Below are 18728 nucleotides of genomic sequence, written 5' to 3'. Positions count from 1 at the left end.
GTATGCAGTTGTATAACCAAATAGACAATAGGAATCATCAGAGAAGGAGCATAGTGTGTTGATCTTGTAGGAGGTAGTGACCGAATCACTCTTGTGATTATAGTAGTAAAGAGTTGGGGTGCAATGTATAGCATAGTGAATGGATGTAGTTGGCGTATACAACTACATTACTAATTATAAAATGGGAATTATCAGAGAAGGAGAATAGTGTGTTGATTTTGCTGGAGACAGTGACCAGTTTACTCTTGTGATCATATTAATAAGGAATTGGGTTGCAATGTATACCACAATGCTTGGATGTTGCAGGGATGTAACACTGTGTTATATACAATCAGACAATGTGCAAGATCAGAGATGCAGAATAGTGTGTTGAACTTGTTGGAGGCAGTGACCAAGACACTCTTGTTATTATAAGTCATTTGTTTACCAATTTTTAATAGTAAAGACCTGATCTTCGGGGGTAGAGGGTAGTGCCTGTATGGGTCTAGCATAGAACACCTTGTAATCAATTAGATCATAGGATAAATCACAGAAGGTAACTAGGGTGTTGATTTTGTGGAACTTAGTGGTCCAACAACTCGTACTTACATGACCATGATAATTGAGAACGGGGCTGTCAAAGAAAGGACAGTGCCCCTAAGAGAACAGGAATCAAACACCCTGTATACAATTATATGATGAGATTTATGACAGCAGCAGGATAGGATTATGTTGATCTTGTTAAAGGCAATGACTGGTTCATGTATGATAAGTATCAGTAAAGGATATGTTGCATGACATATGACAGCACCACAATGTAACTAGCCATATCATGGAAGTATGGACAATAACCAAAGAAGAATTTGTTGATAATGGAGAGATGATATTAGCAGAAAATGAGTATGTTGATCTTGTTGGATGCAGTGACTGGTTAAGTAAAGGATCGGGTGTATGGAACAGAATACAGCTCTGTATTTTGTACAAATATAATGTGCCCGGTAACTAGATACTATATGGTAGTGAAGATGATAACTGGATAGGAATATGTTGATAATGGCATTAATGACAGCAGCAGGAGAGGAGTATGTTGATTGTGCTGGACGCAGTGACTAGTTCTCATGTGATGTATATTAGAGAAGGAATGAATACAAGGGACAGAAGACAGCACCGTGAGGCATAAACACACTGCAACAAGCTATATTGTGATAGTGAGTACAATAACAGTAGAGGACTGTGTTGATTTTGTTAGAAGCAGTGACTGGTGTCCATGTGACATGCAGTATATTAGTAAAACATAGAGATGCCTTTCATATCAGTAAAAAATAGAGTGAATGTCACAAAATACAGTGCAGACTGTAACCAACCATATCATGGTAAGGAGAACAACCAGGTGAGAATACAGTTTATTGATTTTGTAGGAGGCAGTGACCAGAAAGTCAATCGACAATAGAGGGTGTCGGTCATCACACAACATCTACATGAGAATTCTTTGTGCCTCCCCTTATTGTAAAATGTAATCTTTGCTCTTTCCAAATGAATATTTTTGAAGCTGTTTGTTGGAAACAAAGTAACAACTCGGAATCTACTATACTCGTATTTTGCTAACGTTATGTACTTCAGCATTCTCATTCTTGTCTTAAAAGCTGACATTATTAAATATCTGTAACAAAAGGCAAAGTCGTGGGATACACATAATAGTGCAAATTTGATTCCGTGCCCAAAATGTCAGCCTGGAGCCTATGACTGTGCTTGAGGAATGAAAGAGGCCATTGGTCCCTGTTCCTGAGAAGGGTCTCTGCACTTATTCCTTTATCTCTCCAATGTAATTCTTAGCAGCTGTTATGTATTTTTTACTGTCGTTTGTTTGACAGGATCCAGTTATAGGTTCCGATGTCTGTTTAAAGAAACAAAGCGGTTGTTGGCTTGAAAAGTCCCTTTCTGCTTGTGCGATCAGCTTGTTCCCAGGGTTTCGCATAGGGTTTGCCAAGCGAAGGGACTGACCTTTTGTAGCAAACACTTTTTCATTTCTAAATGCTCACTTTGATTTTTGTTCCATTTTCATGCTCATTCCAAACTGTTTACAGCCCACGAAAATGACTGTGAATTATATGTTTATGTAATGGATTCCTCTTGTGGTCGCAGTGGAATGTTTACTTTCAGCAATTAGTTATCTTTGGTTAGATTACAGTGACCTGAAAAAAACAAATTACTAAAATTATTACCTTAACTACTTTGTTATGATGTTGTGCTTGAGCCGTGCTGTTCGCAGGAAGCCGGGGGAGCTTGTCTTGCACCCGTAGACAAGCTCAAGCTCCCATGTTTGTGATATACGTAGCCTCTGCGGTCTGGGGATTTCATATAAATTCTACAGTATTTACTGATTTACCGTAACTGGAAGGCTTCCTATAGAGATCTAGGGAATAACCCTTTCTAGGAACCGTAAAAACTTATCTTAAAAAACCCTTCGTGCCTTATGACGTTGTCCATTTTTGTAAAAAATTACATTGGCTTTATTTTTAGGTTTAGTTGTCCCATAGGGGTGGCATTTGGTTAGCTTCGGCGTTCTCAGGATTTCTGTTAAGGCCAGTGGCGTAACTAGGAATGGCAGGGCCTCGTGGCGAACTTTTTTCATGCACCCCCCCCCCGACCGACGTCGACACCGAAGACCTCGACCGACCCCCTCCTACGCATTTCTGCGTGTTCTATTATGCTCCATAGTGGCCCCTGCACACAGTATTATCCCCCATAGTGGCCCCTGCACACAGTATTATCCCCCATAGTGGCCCCTGCACACAGTATTATCCCCCATAGTGGCCCCTGCACACAGTATTATCCCCCATAGTGACCCCTGCACACGAGTATTATGTCCCATAGTGGCCTCTGCACACAGTATTATCCCCCATAGTGGCCCCTGCACACAGTATTATCCCCCATAGTGGCCCCTGCACACAGTATTATGCCCCATAGTGGCCCCTTCACACAGTATTATGTCCCATAGTGGCCTCTGCACACAGTATTATGCCTCATAGTGGCCCCTGCACACAGTATTAAGCCCCATAGTGGCCCCTGCACACAGTATTATGTCCCATAGTGGCCCCTGCACACAGTATTATGTCCCATAGTGGCCCCTGCACACAGTATTATCCCCCATAGTGGCCCCTGCACACAATATTATCCCCCATAGTGGCCCCTGCACACAATATTATGCTCCATAGTGGCCCCTGCACACAGTATTATCCCCCATAGTGGCCCCAGCACACAGTATTATCCCCCATAGTGTCCCCTGCACACAGCATTATCCCCCATAGTGGTAGAGGGAGCTACCTTCCAAAGGGTGGTGCTAGAGAAGGTTCTGCTTTTCTACCTAGGAGAACCTATTTGCATATTTTAAGGAAAGCCTCACTATGATTGTCTTAGGCCTTGTTGAGAATCATTTGAGATAATATGGTTGGATACAGAGTAAGGTTGTTTATATCATATATGAAGTCATGTTATTGCTTCAGGACTATAAAATGATAACATAACATAAGGCAATGTAAGATTCTCTTGCCTGCTGCTTTACATTGCATGGCCTAGTTATTCCAGAGATATATTTAAGGTTCTGGTAATTCCATCATTACATTAGGATGGAGTAAACTAATTAGTTGTCAGATCTGAAAATTAATTAGTGCAAAAGGTTGCAACGTGTAAAATTCAATCTGTTCTGGAGAAGCCACTTAGACAGTAAAGGCAATGCTGTAATTCATGTATGATTTCCTGTAATGCGGTGTTATGGACTGCCCCGAGCCTATAGAGTCACTGTCATAGACATCTGTTATATAAGGAGTAACACAGAGATTACATGTCATAATACGGAGGCACGGAACAGGTAGCAAAGTGGCTACAAATATGTAACTTGGGCTCGGAACTGGGTGCATGAGCGGGACAATCAGAGCAGAGGAGTGATATGATGAAGTTCTTGGGTTGCAAGTGTGTAATGGAGCACATAAAGGGGTTGCCTTGGGAGGTAAAGTTACGGCTTACAGTTTCTTCATGTTGGACCCAGAGATTCCAGCTTGGTTCCAATCCTGGGACACAAGACTGGAACAAGCCCCCGATCCCTGTGCCACTTCCTTCCTCTTAAAGGAGAGAGGGGGCGGAACTATCACAGCTCAGGGGCTGGTTATGATCATGTGACCTGAGGTCGGAACCCCCGGCATAAAGAAATAAGATACATTTAATACCACAGACCACCGTTTTACAAAAGCCAATAATATCATATTGGTGAGAATCTGACGCCCGGCACCACAACCTATCAGAGAATGGAGCAGGAAGCAGACAGCGCCGTTCTATGTGTAGTGGCCAAACTGATTCATTGCAGCTTAGCAATGACTGATCTGATCTGCAGTACCAGGTCTGACCACTACACATAGAGGGCTCTGCCTTCTTTATGGAATCGCTAGTGGCCGGTGACATTAGCAATAAACATCTGTATTTATAGAAAGGTCTAGAATAAACTAGTACTAGAAAAAAAATGTAGATTGTTGTATAATCTTGGACGACACCTCTAAATTATGAGATCTTCCTTGCCTTGAAAAAAAAAGGAAATAAAAATATTATGCAAGTATGACAGATGAAATTGCATTAGTCCATTACCAGACAGAAAAGAGGTTTATTTTGCCGTGTTTCACTGTAAACACATTCTCATCAATTCATTATGAGCCGCGCAGATCCCAAGAGGCTTTTATTTTAACATGACAAGAACAACAGAACAAGAAAACATAACAAACAATAAAGTAAGAGAACGGAATCTGCAGGACGGCGACGTTTCTCATCTTATACTGAACTCCCTGGTTTTACTAACTTTCCTTTAATGCACTTTACTTGTCCTGAAAACATCCAGCTTTGAAGAAATTTTACGCCAATTTTTTTTCTCTGATTCATATAAGATATCAGACATCACAAAACTCAACACTGGGATCAACCATGATGGAACAAGGTAGCTAATGTTTATATTCCCTGCAGCGCCCCCGCAGGGGAAGTGAAGCAATACAAAGTTTCCAATGGAAAAAGTCACTGGAAACATAGTATTCTTTCATTTTATTACTTTATTTTAAGTTTTATGTTAACCATATTTTAAAGAATTTTTTTTTTCCTTTTTATTGATATTATATGGACGTATAACAGGCAAGTGGAAAACGGAACTGCTTTAAATATACGCACGAATGGAGGCAATATTTCAGAAGCTTCACAATATGTTACGTGACGGAACAGTCTCGGGAATGACTGAGGTCAAGCCAAAAAGTTTAATTTTGCTTTAAAGGGAAAAATCTTATTGTCTGTGTTTTCCGTTTTTAGCTATTGAATAATGGGGTCAACATCGCTAAATTGTAACCTGACACAAGTACAACTAGGGTTCCCTGTCGTCCCACCAGCGGCACAAGACCCCATATTGTGCCGCTGTTAGGACTAAGGGAAACAAGATTATCTTCATAATCCTTCGTTGAGCCGATCTTGAGATTTCAGGATCGATTTTAAAATCCAATTTCCAGCCGATCCCGATCGTGAAATTTGCTCAATCGCCGGTCGGGATCCGATCTTTCCCGATCGCTCAACCCTAAGTACAACCAAATCTCAGGAATAGAAGCTTACACAGTTGTAGATCAGCTTTCCGTAGTAAGTCTGACAGTGTAAGGCCTCATTCACATCCACTTTGGTAACCCATTCAGGGGAGTACATATGGGGACCCCCTGAATAGACTACCGAACGCATTTGCAAGTGATGCACAATAAAAGCATGCGGATCCCCATAGACTATAATGGGGTCCGTGTGCTTGCCGCGAGATCTCCGCAGGGAACGTGCGGACAGGAAAGTGCCACATGACTAGTGCAGAGATCTCGCGGCAAGCACGAGGACCCCATTATAGTCTATGGGATCTGTGTGCTTTCTCTGCACCCGACTTGCAAATGCTTTCGGTAGTCCATTCAGGGGATCCCCACGCGGACTCCCCGAACGGAGTAACAAACTCAGAGGTGAACCACGGGTAACAGTCCTAATTTTTTGGACTCATTGATTCATCATTGAAAGTCATCAATGGATTCTATTACAGACTACCTACGGGACATTACCTGGTTCGCCCCATCCACCAGTGACACAGTAGGTCCATCCATTCTCCTATAATATATGTATCTATATGTACCTTACCTATAGATACATATTATGGACCTATATGTATCTTACATATTATATAATATTCTCCATTCTTCCATTTTCCGCCGTTCTCAGCTGCTCTTACCTTGTAATAAAGGATTAAACGTTTAGTTTGGCTCCCTCTCGCCCCTTCCTTGCCATCCACGGTTGTTATTATTGAGTCCTTTGAACGTTTTCCACCTTACACAGTTTAATAAGAACATTCTGCATTTGCCAGGTTGGTACCAGACCGTGCAGAGGAGAATTGCAGGGTCCCGACCAACCACCACTTCCTCCATAACAGCCTTGGACAGAAGTGCTTACAAGCGCTACACATTCAATGTCTTGATGTCATTCGTCTTCATTGAATGTCAACGTCCTCGCGTTTCATGACTTTTGCTGTTTTTAGACTAAGGTGCCTTTAAAGTTGTTTTGTTTGAAAAATGTTCACAGAATCGCAAGTCGGGAGCTTTGAAGAATGTTCTCTCTTCAAAGTTACGCTTGGCCTAATTGTGTTTCTAAAATAATATATCTGAGATCCAACAAGGGGAATGCGGTCACAAAGCCGATGCCCAAACCCTTCATTTTACGTTGGTTTGGTTTGGCTAAACTTGAAAAGTTCTTGGAGGGGAGAACTGTGGCTCGTGAAAATTATAATTGGGGGAATATTTCTGAAGCTTTAGATATTGTATATAAAGTGTGTGAGATGCTAATCAGAAAGCCGAGTGCGAAAAACAAGGCGCATCTCGGCTCCGACATGCAAGGCATCGCGGTATCATAACATGTAATGAAGTGGGAGTCTCCACCACATGTGCACAGCCAAACTTTACTCCATAGTCGGAGCTCACTATCATCGACATAGTCTACCCTTACAATGACTATGAAGAAGTGCTATACTGTGAGAAGGTAAAATGAACAGAGGGAGGCGCTCTCGTAGAGTAGAAAACCATGCAAGGTGAACCCTTCCTCCATCTCCCCATTGATAACCACTGTAGATTAGAGAGGCATCCTAGGACTGAGGTCTCTTCATGACTTACCAAGCACAGCGCCATACATTGTTTAGTGGCTGTGATTAGTATTGCAGCTCAGCCCTATTTATTTGAATGGGATTGATCTGCAGCATTGCCATTTGACCAGTGGCTCAAGAAGAGGAACTGGATCTCAGTACCCCTTTAAGTAGTAGAAATCACTGTGCCCCAACATCTCCTATGGGATCAGAATGAAGTTATGGAGGTTTTATGGCCAGACTTTGACTTTTTAAAGGGATCAATGCAGCAACAGAAATCGCAATGATCCAAACATCACCAAGGAATATAAGAAGATGAGTATATGTATTGCAATAATTATCTTGTACTGATACCGAATTAGTGTCCATGTTATAACCCAGAGCTGTATTCACAATTCTGCACACCTCAGCAGAAATTCTACATAACTGGCTCTATATCTGCACTGAAGTTATTCTGATTATGGGAAGAAAAAATAAATTTCCTACTGCAGTATAAGAACTCAGCCAAAGGGCTAGGAGAGATTCTGACTATTAAACTGGTTATTGGTTTCTGAACCGGCAAATTAGATAGTAAATGTAGCTCTGGAATATAATGTAATTTAATGTATGTGCACATTGTACCAGCAGAATAGTGAGCGCAGCTCTGGAGTATAATACAGGATAAGTAATATAATGTATGTACACAGTGACTGCACCAGCAGAATAGTGAGCGCAGCTCTGGAGTATAATACAGGATAAGTAATGTAATGTATGTACACAGTGACTGTACCAGCAGAATAGTGAGCGCAGCTCTGGGGTATAATACAGGATAAGTAATGTAATGTATGTACACAGTGACTGCACCAGCAGAATAGTGAGCACAGCTCTGGAGTATAATACAGGATAAGTAATGTAATGTATGTACACAGTGACTGTACCAGCAGAATAGTGAGCGCAGCTCTGGGGTATAATACAGGATAAGTAATGTAATGTATGTACACAGTGACTGTACCAGCAGAATAGTGAGCACAGCTCTGGAGTATAATACAGGATAAGTAATGTAATGTATGTACACAGTGACTGTACCAGCAGAATAGTGAGCGCAGCTCTGGGGTATAATACAGGATAAGTAATGTAATGTATGTACACAGTGACTGCACCAGCAGAATAGTGAGCGCAGCTCTGGGGTATAATACAGGATAAGTAATGTAATGTATGTACACAGTGACTGTACCAGCAGAATAGTGAGCGCAGCTCTAGAGTATAATACAGGATAAGTAATGTAATGTATGTACACAGTGACTGTACCAGCAGAATAGTGAGCGCAGCTCTGGAGTATAATACAGGATAAGTAATGTAATGTATGTACACAGTGACTGCACCAGCAGAATAGTGAGCGCAGCTCTGGAGTATAATACAGGATAAGTAATGTAATGTATGTACACAGTGACTGTACCAGCAGAATAGTGAGTGCAGCTCTGGATTATAATACAGGATAAGTAATGTAATGTATGTACACAGTGACTTCACCAGCAGAATAGTGAGCGCACCTCTGGAGTATAATACAGGATAAGTAATGTAATGTATGTACACAGTGACTGCACCAGCAGAATAGTGATCGCAGCTCTGGAGTATAATACAGGATAAGTAATGTAATGTATGTACACAGTGACTGTACCAGCAGAATAGTGAGCGCAGCTCTGGGGTATAATACAGGATAAGTAATGTAATGTATGTACACAGTGACTGCACCAGCAGAATAGTGAGTGCAGCTCTGGAGTATAATACAGGATAAGTAATTTAATGTATGTACACAGTGACTGCACCAGCAGAATAGTGAGCGCAGCTCTGGAGTATAATACAGGATAAGTAATGTAATGTATGTACACAGTGACTGTACCAGCAGAATAGTGAGCGCAGCTCTAGAGTATAATACAGGATAAGTAATGTAATGTATGTACACAGTGACTGCACCAGCAGAATAGTGAGCGCAGCTCTGGAGTATAATACAGGATAAGTAATGTAATGTATGTACACAGTGACTGCACCAGCAGAATAGTGAGCGCAGCTCTGGAGTATAATACAGGATAAGTAATGTAATGTATGTACACAGTGACTGTACCAGCAGAATAGTGAGTGCAGCTCTGGATTATAATACAGGATAAGTAATGTAATGTATGTACACAGTGACTTCACCAGCAGAATAGTGAGCGCAGCTCTGGAGTATAATACAGGATAAGTAATGTAATGTATGTACACAGTGACTGTACCAGCAGAATAGTGAGTGCAGCTCTGGAGAATAATATAATATAGACTGTAACCCAGAATTGGTACTGAACAGATAATATACAGTGTATTTGCAAAAGTTACATAGCTTTTTATATGAGTGATGTATATATAAAATGTAAAATGGTACTCAAATATGAACAATGGACATACCCTTTAAGCAGGCTGAAAATCTGTCCTGATTTGCCCAGTCCTCTACTTGGTGATACATTTATAACGGCCAGTACACAACTGTGTGGGCATAGATCAATTACCAAATGCAAAAAAAAACAAAAAAAAAACCTTGAATGGAACCTGATCTCTAAACCCAATTCCAAAAACCAGTAGTGCAGTGCATGTACATTAGGAGTTGAGGCAGTTGTACGCTAGCTGACATGCATTGCTCCATAACTGTCTCTCTTTTTATCTCTCACCCCCAGAAACAACCCAAAGACCGTACAGGACATATATAAAGAAGTACTGACTTGTACTGATGTGAACAAAATAATCTGATTATGAAATAAACCCTGTTTAGTTCTGGTCTTCAGCATCAGCATAAACCCTTCTTTCTACTGCTATATCCTACTTATTCCCTCCACTCTCCACTCCATAGACTTCTATAGACATATGTAATCTAAGGCATGTGACCTGCAGTCCACCATGAGAGGGATACGGCAGGTTTTTCAGAGTGAAAGTCAGTTTAGCAGAGGGAAGAGGAACATGGAAACAGTCTTTTAAATCTAACAGGAAACCTATTACTCTGATAAGATGTATGACAAAGTTTCTTACAAACGTCTGCACTATCAAGTTAAGCAAAGTTTGCTGAAAAGTGACCATTTAGGTTAATGGTATTCTGTCCAATCTGACAATACATAGCATTGAGCGGATTACGATATTCCAGCGTGCCGCCACCTAGTCTGGCTCGGCCTCACTTTCTGCAGCATATCATGTATCTTAGATGTTACTATCATGTTATTCTGCTTTTTTCTGTGTCTAAATCTTAATTGTAAATCAAAACATTTCTGTTTTCATGCAAATGATTCAGATGTCACATTATCCATTGTGCTGTGCAATATTTATACATATGCAGATGACTAACGTGGCAACTTTATTACCATATAACATCTTCTAATTCTCTTAATCCGAAACAAATTGGAAAGAATTGTGAGAATTTATTTTATTTTAGACAATGGTGACTGGTATGACGCATGGGAGGACCGTAGGTCTATGAGGATGGCTACCATGAGCCATGGTTGGATTGCCCTCTGCTAAATCGGGGGTCTGCAATCTGTAGATTTCCAGCTGTTGAAAAGCTGCTGCTCCCCAGCTAGTTCAATGTATTCCTGCACAATCCTAGCAAAAGTGCAACAGATGGCAATTCACATCGCAACCACTAGGTGGCCGCACATATTATAAATATCTCTTGACAGAGTATCAAAAAATCATGTTGTTTCTCAAAGCTGCTCATCTCACGTCACTCAGTTCAGAATATGTCAAAGCCCAAAGGAAAGGTGACAAGGAAATATTGGCGTTCCAGGCTCAACACATATTGAGAGATTTGGTGACGCCTATAACATATGTGGGAAATTCATGTCCAAAATGTAGGCCCGGATTTACTAATAGTTCAACAGTGTAAACTTAGACATGCAGTGCAACCATTTGCTGGTTTTATTACAGTGGCTGATGCTGGATGATGAATCTGCTTACAATAGGCTCACACTAGCATTGGGCTCTCTGTTCGAAGGATCAGAACAACGGACATGGAGACCACTGAAACAGCAGACACATGCAGAGCCCTATGGACCCTATTGACTATAATGGGGTCCATCAGCTGTCTGCTCTTTTTAAACTGTAAGAGAAGGGCGTAAAATCATGCAAAAGTCTAGCAAGTCAAAAGATCCTCCATGTTTTACCTCCTTTATAAGCAAGACTGGTGGACCAATGAAAAGGCTGCCTGTCACTTTAGCGGTCTTTATCTGACTATGCATTACATACCACATATTACATGGCATCCCCATCCATCAATGGGTGGTTAGAATAGCCAAAATCACAGCAATGAAAAACATCTTCTATTTTTAGGCTTAGTGGCCAGAGTGCAAATTGCAGGATATACTACTATTTAAAAAAAAAAAATCTAGAAAGTTCTTTAAAATATCAAAAATTCTCAGAAAATATGTTCATTTCCTGGCAGCGCATTCCCTATACAGCCCATCGATGTTGTCCCTATCGTACGAGTAACTTAACAATCCGTTCTTCTTTCCAGGTTTGGATGCAGATGGTTTGTACAGAGTCAGCGGGAACCTGTCAACGATACAGAAGTTGCGATTTGTTGTGAATCAGGGTGAGTTAATCCTCACGTAAACAGACATGTTTTGACTTTTCCATGATGTAGCCTTGTTATTCCTGGAATACAGACTCTCTTTCTCTTGTTCTCAACTTTTTTCTTTTTTTTTTTTTTTCTTTTGCAATTGCAATTTTGATCAATGTTTGGATTCTCGTATTAAGCCTTTGATGATAATGTGCGCGGCTTATCTGGAAATGAAAGGAAGAAAGTTTAGTGGTGAGCGTTTGAACTTTTTCTAAGGAATAATGGCCACAGGGGAAGACATTTCCTGGAAATTGATGATTGTCTCGTAGAGCTAAAAGCCCACGGCTTGGCCCGCTCCATCATTAACGGCAGGAAGTGCCCACCCCATAGGTCAGACCAAGTATTGTGGGAAATGTCTGCCAATTACACCGTCCACCACCAGATGATGACGCTTAAGCAGATGGTTCTCCCTTTATGACCAGTGTCTACCCAACATGATTGGACGGATCAGGGAAGAGTCATATCCGGGTCTGTGGCTTTTCCTTGTCTGAGCTTGTGGCCACTTCTCTTACACACATAATTCTTCCACCAGTGGCTTCCATTTTGTGGCCTATCCAGACCGGTACACCATATGATACGTTTTAGCGTTACAATGGCAAGTGTTTGTGTTTCACATCTAATAGTATTTTGCAATGGTTAACGTGACAAATATTCCGTGTACAGCACCGCGGGAAAACAGGGCGCAGCACAGAACATGAACTCAACTCCATTATTGTGATCTGTAAGTTATCAGTCTCAGGCAGATATCGCGGCGATGGGGCGTAAGAAGTAAGGAAGTCCTTTACTATGATACCTAAGGTGCAGATAGTGATAAGTATGGTTAATGGAAGGGGGTGAGGAAAACTGAATGTGCCTCCATTTTGTTTCTATGACATCATATTGTCTGCACGTGACATCAATATAATTACTTTCTTCATATGTGACATCACTGTGTGTATTATTCTGTACTGTGACATCACTGTGTGTATTATCTCTGTACTGTGACATCACTGTGTGTATTATCTCTGTACTGTGACATCACTGTGTGTATTATCTCTGCACTGTGACATCACTGTGTGTATTATCTCTGTACTGTGACATCACTGTGTGTATTATCTCTGTACTGTGACATCACTGTGTGTATTATCCCTGTACTGTGACATCACTGTGTGTATTATCTCTGTACTGTGACATCACTGTGTGTATTATCCTGTACTGTGACATCACTGTGTGTATTATCCCTGTACTGTGACATCACTGTGTGTATTATCTCTGTACTGTGACATCACTGTGTGTATTATCCTGTACTGTGACATCACTGTGTGTATTATCATGTACTGTGACATCACTGTGTGTATTATCCTGTACTGTGACATCACTGTGTGTATTATCTCTGTACTGTGACATCACTGTGTGTATTATCTCTGTACTGTGACATCACTGTGTGTATTATCCTGTACTGTGACATCACTGTGTGTATTATCCTGTACTGTGACATCACTGTGTGTATTATCCCTGTACTGTGACATCACTGTGTGTATTATCTCTGTACTGTGACATCACTGTGTGTATTATCCCTGTACTGTGACATCACTGTGTGTATTATCCCTGTACTGTGACATCACTGTGTGTATTATCCCTGTACTGTGACATCACTGTGTGTATTATCTCTGTACTGTGACATCACTGTGTGTATTATCCCTGTACTGTGACATCACTGTGTGTATTATCCTGTACTGTGACATCACTGTGTGTATTATCTCTGCACTGTGACATCACTGTGTGTATTATCCTGTACTGTGACATCACTGTGTGTATTATCTCTGCACTGTGACATCACTGTGTGTATTATCCTGTACTGTGACATCACTGTGTGTATTATCCCTGTACTGTGACATCACTGTGTGTATTATCCCTGTACTGTGACATCACTGTGTGTATTATCTCTGTACTGTGACATCACTGTGTGTATTATCTCTGTACTGTGACATCACTGTGTGTATTATCTCTGTACTGTGACATCACTGTGTGTATTACCCCGTACTGTGACATCACTGTGTGTATTATCCCTGTACTGTGACATCACTGTGTGTATTATCCTGTACTGTGACATCACTGTGTGTATTATCTCTGTACTGTGACATCACTGTGTGTATTATCCCTGTACTGTGACATCACTGTGTGTATTATCCTGTACTGTGACATCACTGTGTGTATTATCCTGTACTGTGACATCACTGTGTGTATAATCCCTGTACTGTGACATCACTGTGTGTATTATCCCTGTACTGTGACATCACTGTGTGTATTATCCTGTACTGTGACATCACTGTGTGTATTATCCCTGTACTGTGACATCACTGTGTGTATTATCCCTGTACTGTGGCATCACTGTGTGTATTATCTCTGTACTGTGACATCACTGTGTGTATTATCCCTGTACTGTGACATCACCGTGTGTATTATCCCTGTACTGTGACATCACTGTGTGTATTATCCCTGTACTGTGACATCACTGTGTGTATTATCCCTGTACTGTGACATCACTGTGTGTATTATCTCTGTACTGTGACATCACTGTGTGTATTATCCTGTACTGTGACATCACTGTGTGTATTATCCTGTACTGTGACATCACTGTGTGTATTATCTCTGTACTGTGACATCACTGTGTGTATTATCCTGTACTGTGACATCACTGTGTGTATTATCCCTGTACTGTGACATCACTGTGTGTATTATCCCTGTACTGTGACATCACTGTGTGTATTATCTCTGTACTGTGACATCACTGTGTGTATTATCCTGTACTGTGACATCACTGTGTGTATTATCCTGTACTGTGACATCACTGTGTGTATTATCTCTGTACTGTGACATCACTGTGTGTATTATCCTGTACTGTGACATCACTGTGTGTATTATCCCTGTACTGTGACATCACTGTGTGTATTATCCCTGTACTGTGACATCACTGTGTGTATTATCCCTGTACTGTGACATCACTGTGTGTATTATCTCTGTACTGTGACATCACTGTGTGTATTATCCCTGTACTGTGGCATCACTGTGTGTATTATCCCTGTACTGTGACATCACTGTGTGTATTATCCCTGTACTGTGACATCACTGTGTGTATTATCCCTGTACTGTGACATCACTGTGTGTATTATCCCTGTACTGTGACATCACTGTGTGTATTATCCCTGTACTGTGACATCACTGTGTGTATTATCCCTGTACTGTGACATCACTGTGTGAATTATCCCTGTACTGTGACATCACTGTGTGTATTATCCCTGTACTGTGACATCACTGTGTGTATTATCCTGTACTGTGACATCACTGTGTGTATTATCCCTGTACTGTGACATCACTGTGTGTATTATCCTGTACTGTGACATCACTGTGTGTATTATCTCTGTACTGTGACATCACTGTGTTTATTATCCTGTACTGTGACATCACTGTGTGTATTATCTCTGTACTGTGACATCACTGTGTGTATTATCCTGTACTGTGACATCACTGTGTGTATTATCCCTGTACTGTGGCATCACTGTGTGTATTATCCCTGTACTGTGACATCACTGTGTGTATTATCCCTGTACTGTGACATCACTGTGTGTATTATCCCTGTACTGTGACATCACTGTGTGTATTATCCCTGTACTGTGACATCACTGTGTGTATTATCCCTGTACTGTGACATCACTGTGTGTATTATCCCTGTACTGTGACATCACTGTGTGTATTATCCCTGTACTGTGACATCACTGTGTGTATTATCCCTGTACTGTGACATCACTGTGTGAATTATCCCTGTACTGTGACATCACTGTGTGTATTATCCCTGTACTGTGACATCACTGTGTGTATTATCCTGTACTGTGACATCACTGTGTGTATTATCCCTGTACTGTGACATCACTGTGTGTATTATCCTGTACTGTGACATCACTGTGTGTATTATCTCTGTACTGTGACATCACTGTGTTTATTATCCTGTACTGTGACATCACTGTGTGTATTATCTCTGTACTGTGACATCACTGTGTGTATTATCTCTGTACTGTGACATCACTGTGTGTATTATCCTGTACTGTGACATCACTGTGTGTATTATCCCTGTACTGTGACATCACTGTGTGTATTATCCCTGTACTGTGACATCACTGTGTGTATTATCCCTGTACTGTGATATCACTGTGTGTATTATCCCTGTACTGTGACATCACTGTGTGTATTATCCCTGTACTGTGACATCACTGTGTGTATTATCCTGTACTGTGACATCACTGTGTGTATTATCCTGTACTGTGACATCACTGTGTGTATTATCTCTGTACTGTGACATCACTGTGTGTATTATCCTGTACTGTGACATCACTGTGTGTATTATCCCTGTACTGTGACATCACTGTGTGTATTATCCCTGTACTGTGACATCACTGTGTGTATTATCCCTGTACTGTGACATCACTGTGTGTATTATCTGTACTGTCACATCACTGTGTGTATTATCTCTGTACTGTGACATCACTGTGTGTATTATCCCTGTACTGTGACATCACTGTGTGTATTATCTCTGTACTGTGACATCACTGTGTATTATCCCTGTACTGTGACATCACTGTGTGTATTATCCTGTACTGTGACATCACTGTGTGTATTATCCTGTACTGTGACATCACTGTGTGTATTATCCCTGTACTGTGACATCACTGTGTGTATTATCCTGTACTGTGACATCACTGTGTGTATTATCCTGTACTGTGACATCACTGTGTGTATTATCCTGTACTGTGACATCACTGTGTGTATTATCTCTGTACTGTGACATCACTGTGTGTATTATCCTGTACTGTGACATCACTGTGTGTATTATCCCTGTACTGTGACATCACTGTGTGTATTATCTCTGTACTGTGACATCACTGTGTGTATTATCTCTGTACTGTGACATCACTGTGTGTATTATCCCTGTACTGTGACATCACTGTGTGTATTATCCCTGTACTGTGACATCACTGTGTGTGTTATCCTGTACTGTGATATCACTGTGTGTATTATCCCTGTACTGTGACATCACTGTGTGTATTATCCTGTACTGTGACATCACTGTGTGTATTATCCCTGTACTGTGACATCACTGTGTATTATCTCTGCACTGTGACATCACTGTGTGTATTATCCTGTACTGTGATATCACTGTGTGTATTATCCCTGTACTGTGACATCACTGTGTGTATTATCCTGTACTGTGACATCACTGTGTGTATTATCCTGTACTGTGACATCACTGTGTGTATTATCCTGTACTGTGACATCACTGTGTGTATTATCCCTGTACTGTGACATCACTGTGTATTATCTCTGCACTGTGACATCACTGTGTGTATTATCTCTGTACTGTGACATCACATAAAGTTTGGATTTTATAAAATTTTTGAACAATTCAGACAAAAAACGTAAATTTGTTCTATTCCTCTTGTATATGAGTTAGCCGGACTTTCCATCCTGTAGATAGTTGTTGTAGTGAGTTGTTCTCCATTATTCCTCTCCACAGAATTCCTTTTTCTGCACGAGGAGCCATTGATAATAAACTACAAGGTTTACATGAGATAAGATTATCTTAGAGTGATGATTTATATTTTCTATTAAAGGTCTGGAATCACATGACTAAAAGTAAAAGTAGTCGCCACAGTCTCTCCAAAGTTTTATCGTGCCTCCGCATTGATGGAGTGAGCTTTGGTGTATTAGCACATTCCACCAGAATCTTCCATATGAGAAGAATCATTCACATTCCCCAGGATTGTAGGAAATTGCTCAAATTCAGGGTTTTTTTTTCAGCAAAACCGTGTATTTCTGAAGATTTATTTATATATTATTTATATAATAAATCCTAGAATGGAATTTAATGCATTCTCAAATAATCTGTACAACAAGCCAGGGTAAGACTGCCCTAGGTGAACCCTGCAGGCTGGAGTCCAGATCTGGAGCTGAGAAAGATGGATTCGTATTTCTTCCATTGTATACAGTATTTTGCATCAGCTTTCATTCTGGAAGCTCCAGTGACTTCTATAGGGGCTGATATGGGCAGTCTTGATATCTTAACTAACAGTCCGCTCTATTCTTTTAACACACCAAGTAAATTTGTAACATATATGGTTCATTATCAACTGGTATGTGCAACAAAATTGCATAAATTGTTGCCCAAACCTTGGACCATGTATTGTATTGAGTATTGTTTGAGACGGATGACTGATCTACCATAAACGTTGATTGGTTAGGGTTGATATTTTTGACTGGTCAATGTCTGAAATGACAGATGAGTCCACTCTTGTATCCAGGACTTCCGTTTCTCATGATACCTGTTAAATACAATATTGCAACATTGTAGCAAAACACTTGGCAAGCTGCAAACCACGACATCATTCTTTTTAAAAGCTGGTCATCTCATGACACACCTCAGGATATGCTGAACTAAGAGAAATTGTATTGTAAGGAAGGACACATATGTATATAGCATGATCTTAATCTAATAGGTATGGACATCTTCATTAGAACATGCCATGTAACACTGATATTTCCAGGTGTCATTCCATGTGCAAGCCTGAAGGGACCGAGCATATTCTTTGAATTAATAAGATGTGCACGTCATGTCCTTCACTAGACTCCAGGTTAAGGCTGTAGTGAAAAAGCGATGTGGGAAAAAATGACTTTCTGCTTTAATTAAAATCGGGAAACTACCGGAGTATCTGTAGGTATGATGACATGTTGCGATTTACAAAAACGCAACAATTTCGGAAATCGCAGCATTTACTCTGCGCATATTCTTCTGCAATGTGTTGATAGGATTCGCTAGAATCCCATCCACTTTGCTGTAAAAGATGTGGCATTTACACCATGTCAGACCCCATGTGGCCTCCCGCAGCAAAAGAGCACTGAGAGAAAATCCACAACGGCAACACATCGCGGTTC

The 18728-nt window shown here is 40.8% G+C and overlaps 1 protein-coding gene across 1 annotated transcript in view; it reads left to right on the top strand.

Moving 5' to 3' along the window:
- ARHGAP15 (Rho GTPase activating protein 15) overlaps positions 1-18728 on the top strand; it is a 381433-nt gene that overhangs the window by 243364 nt on the left and 119341 nt on the right. The window contains exon 11 of the mRNA XM_075284535.1: positions 11661-11738. Within this exon, the coding sequence (XP_075140636.1) occupies positions 11661-11738 (78 nt within the window). The remainder of the gene's footprint in view (positions 1-11660; positions 11739-18728) is intronic.

The sequence above is a fragment of the Leptodactylus fuscus genome, chromosome 8, assembly GCF_031893055.1.
Source record: "Leptodactylus fuscus isolate aLepFus1 chromosome 8, aLepFus1.hap2, whole genome shotgun sequence".
NCBI classification, from domain to species: Eukaryota; Metazoa; Chordata; class Amphibia; order Anura; family Leptodactylidae; genus Leptodactylus; species Leptodactylus fuscus.
Note: the sequence above shows the minus strand (reverse complement) of the source record. Positions and strands in the feature narration are given on the sequence as shown.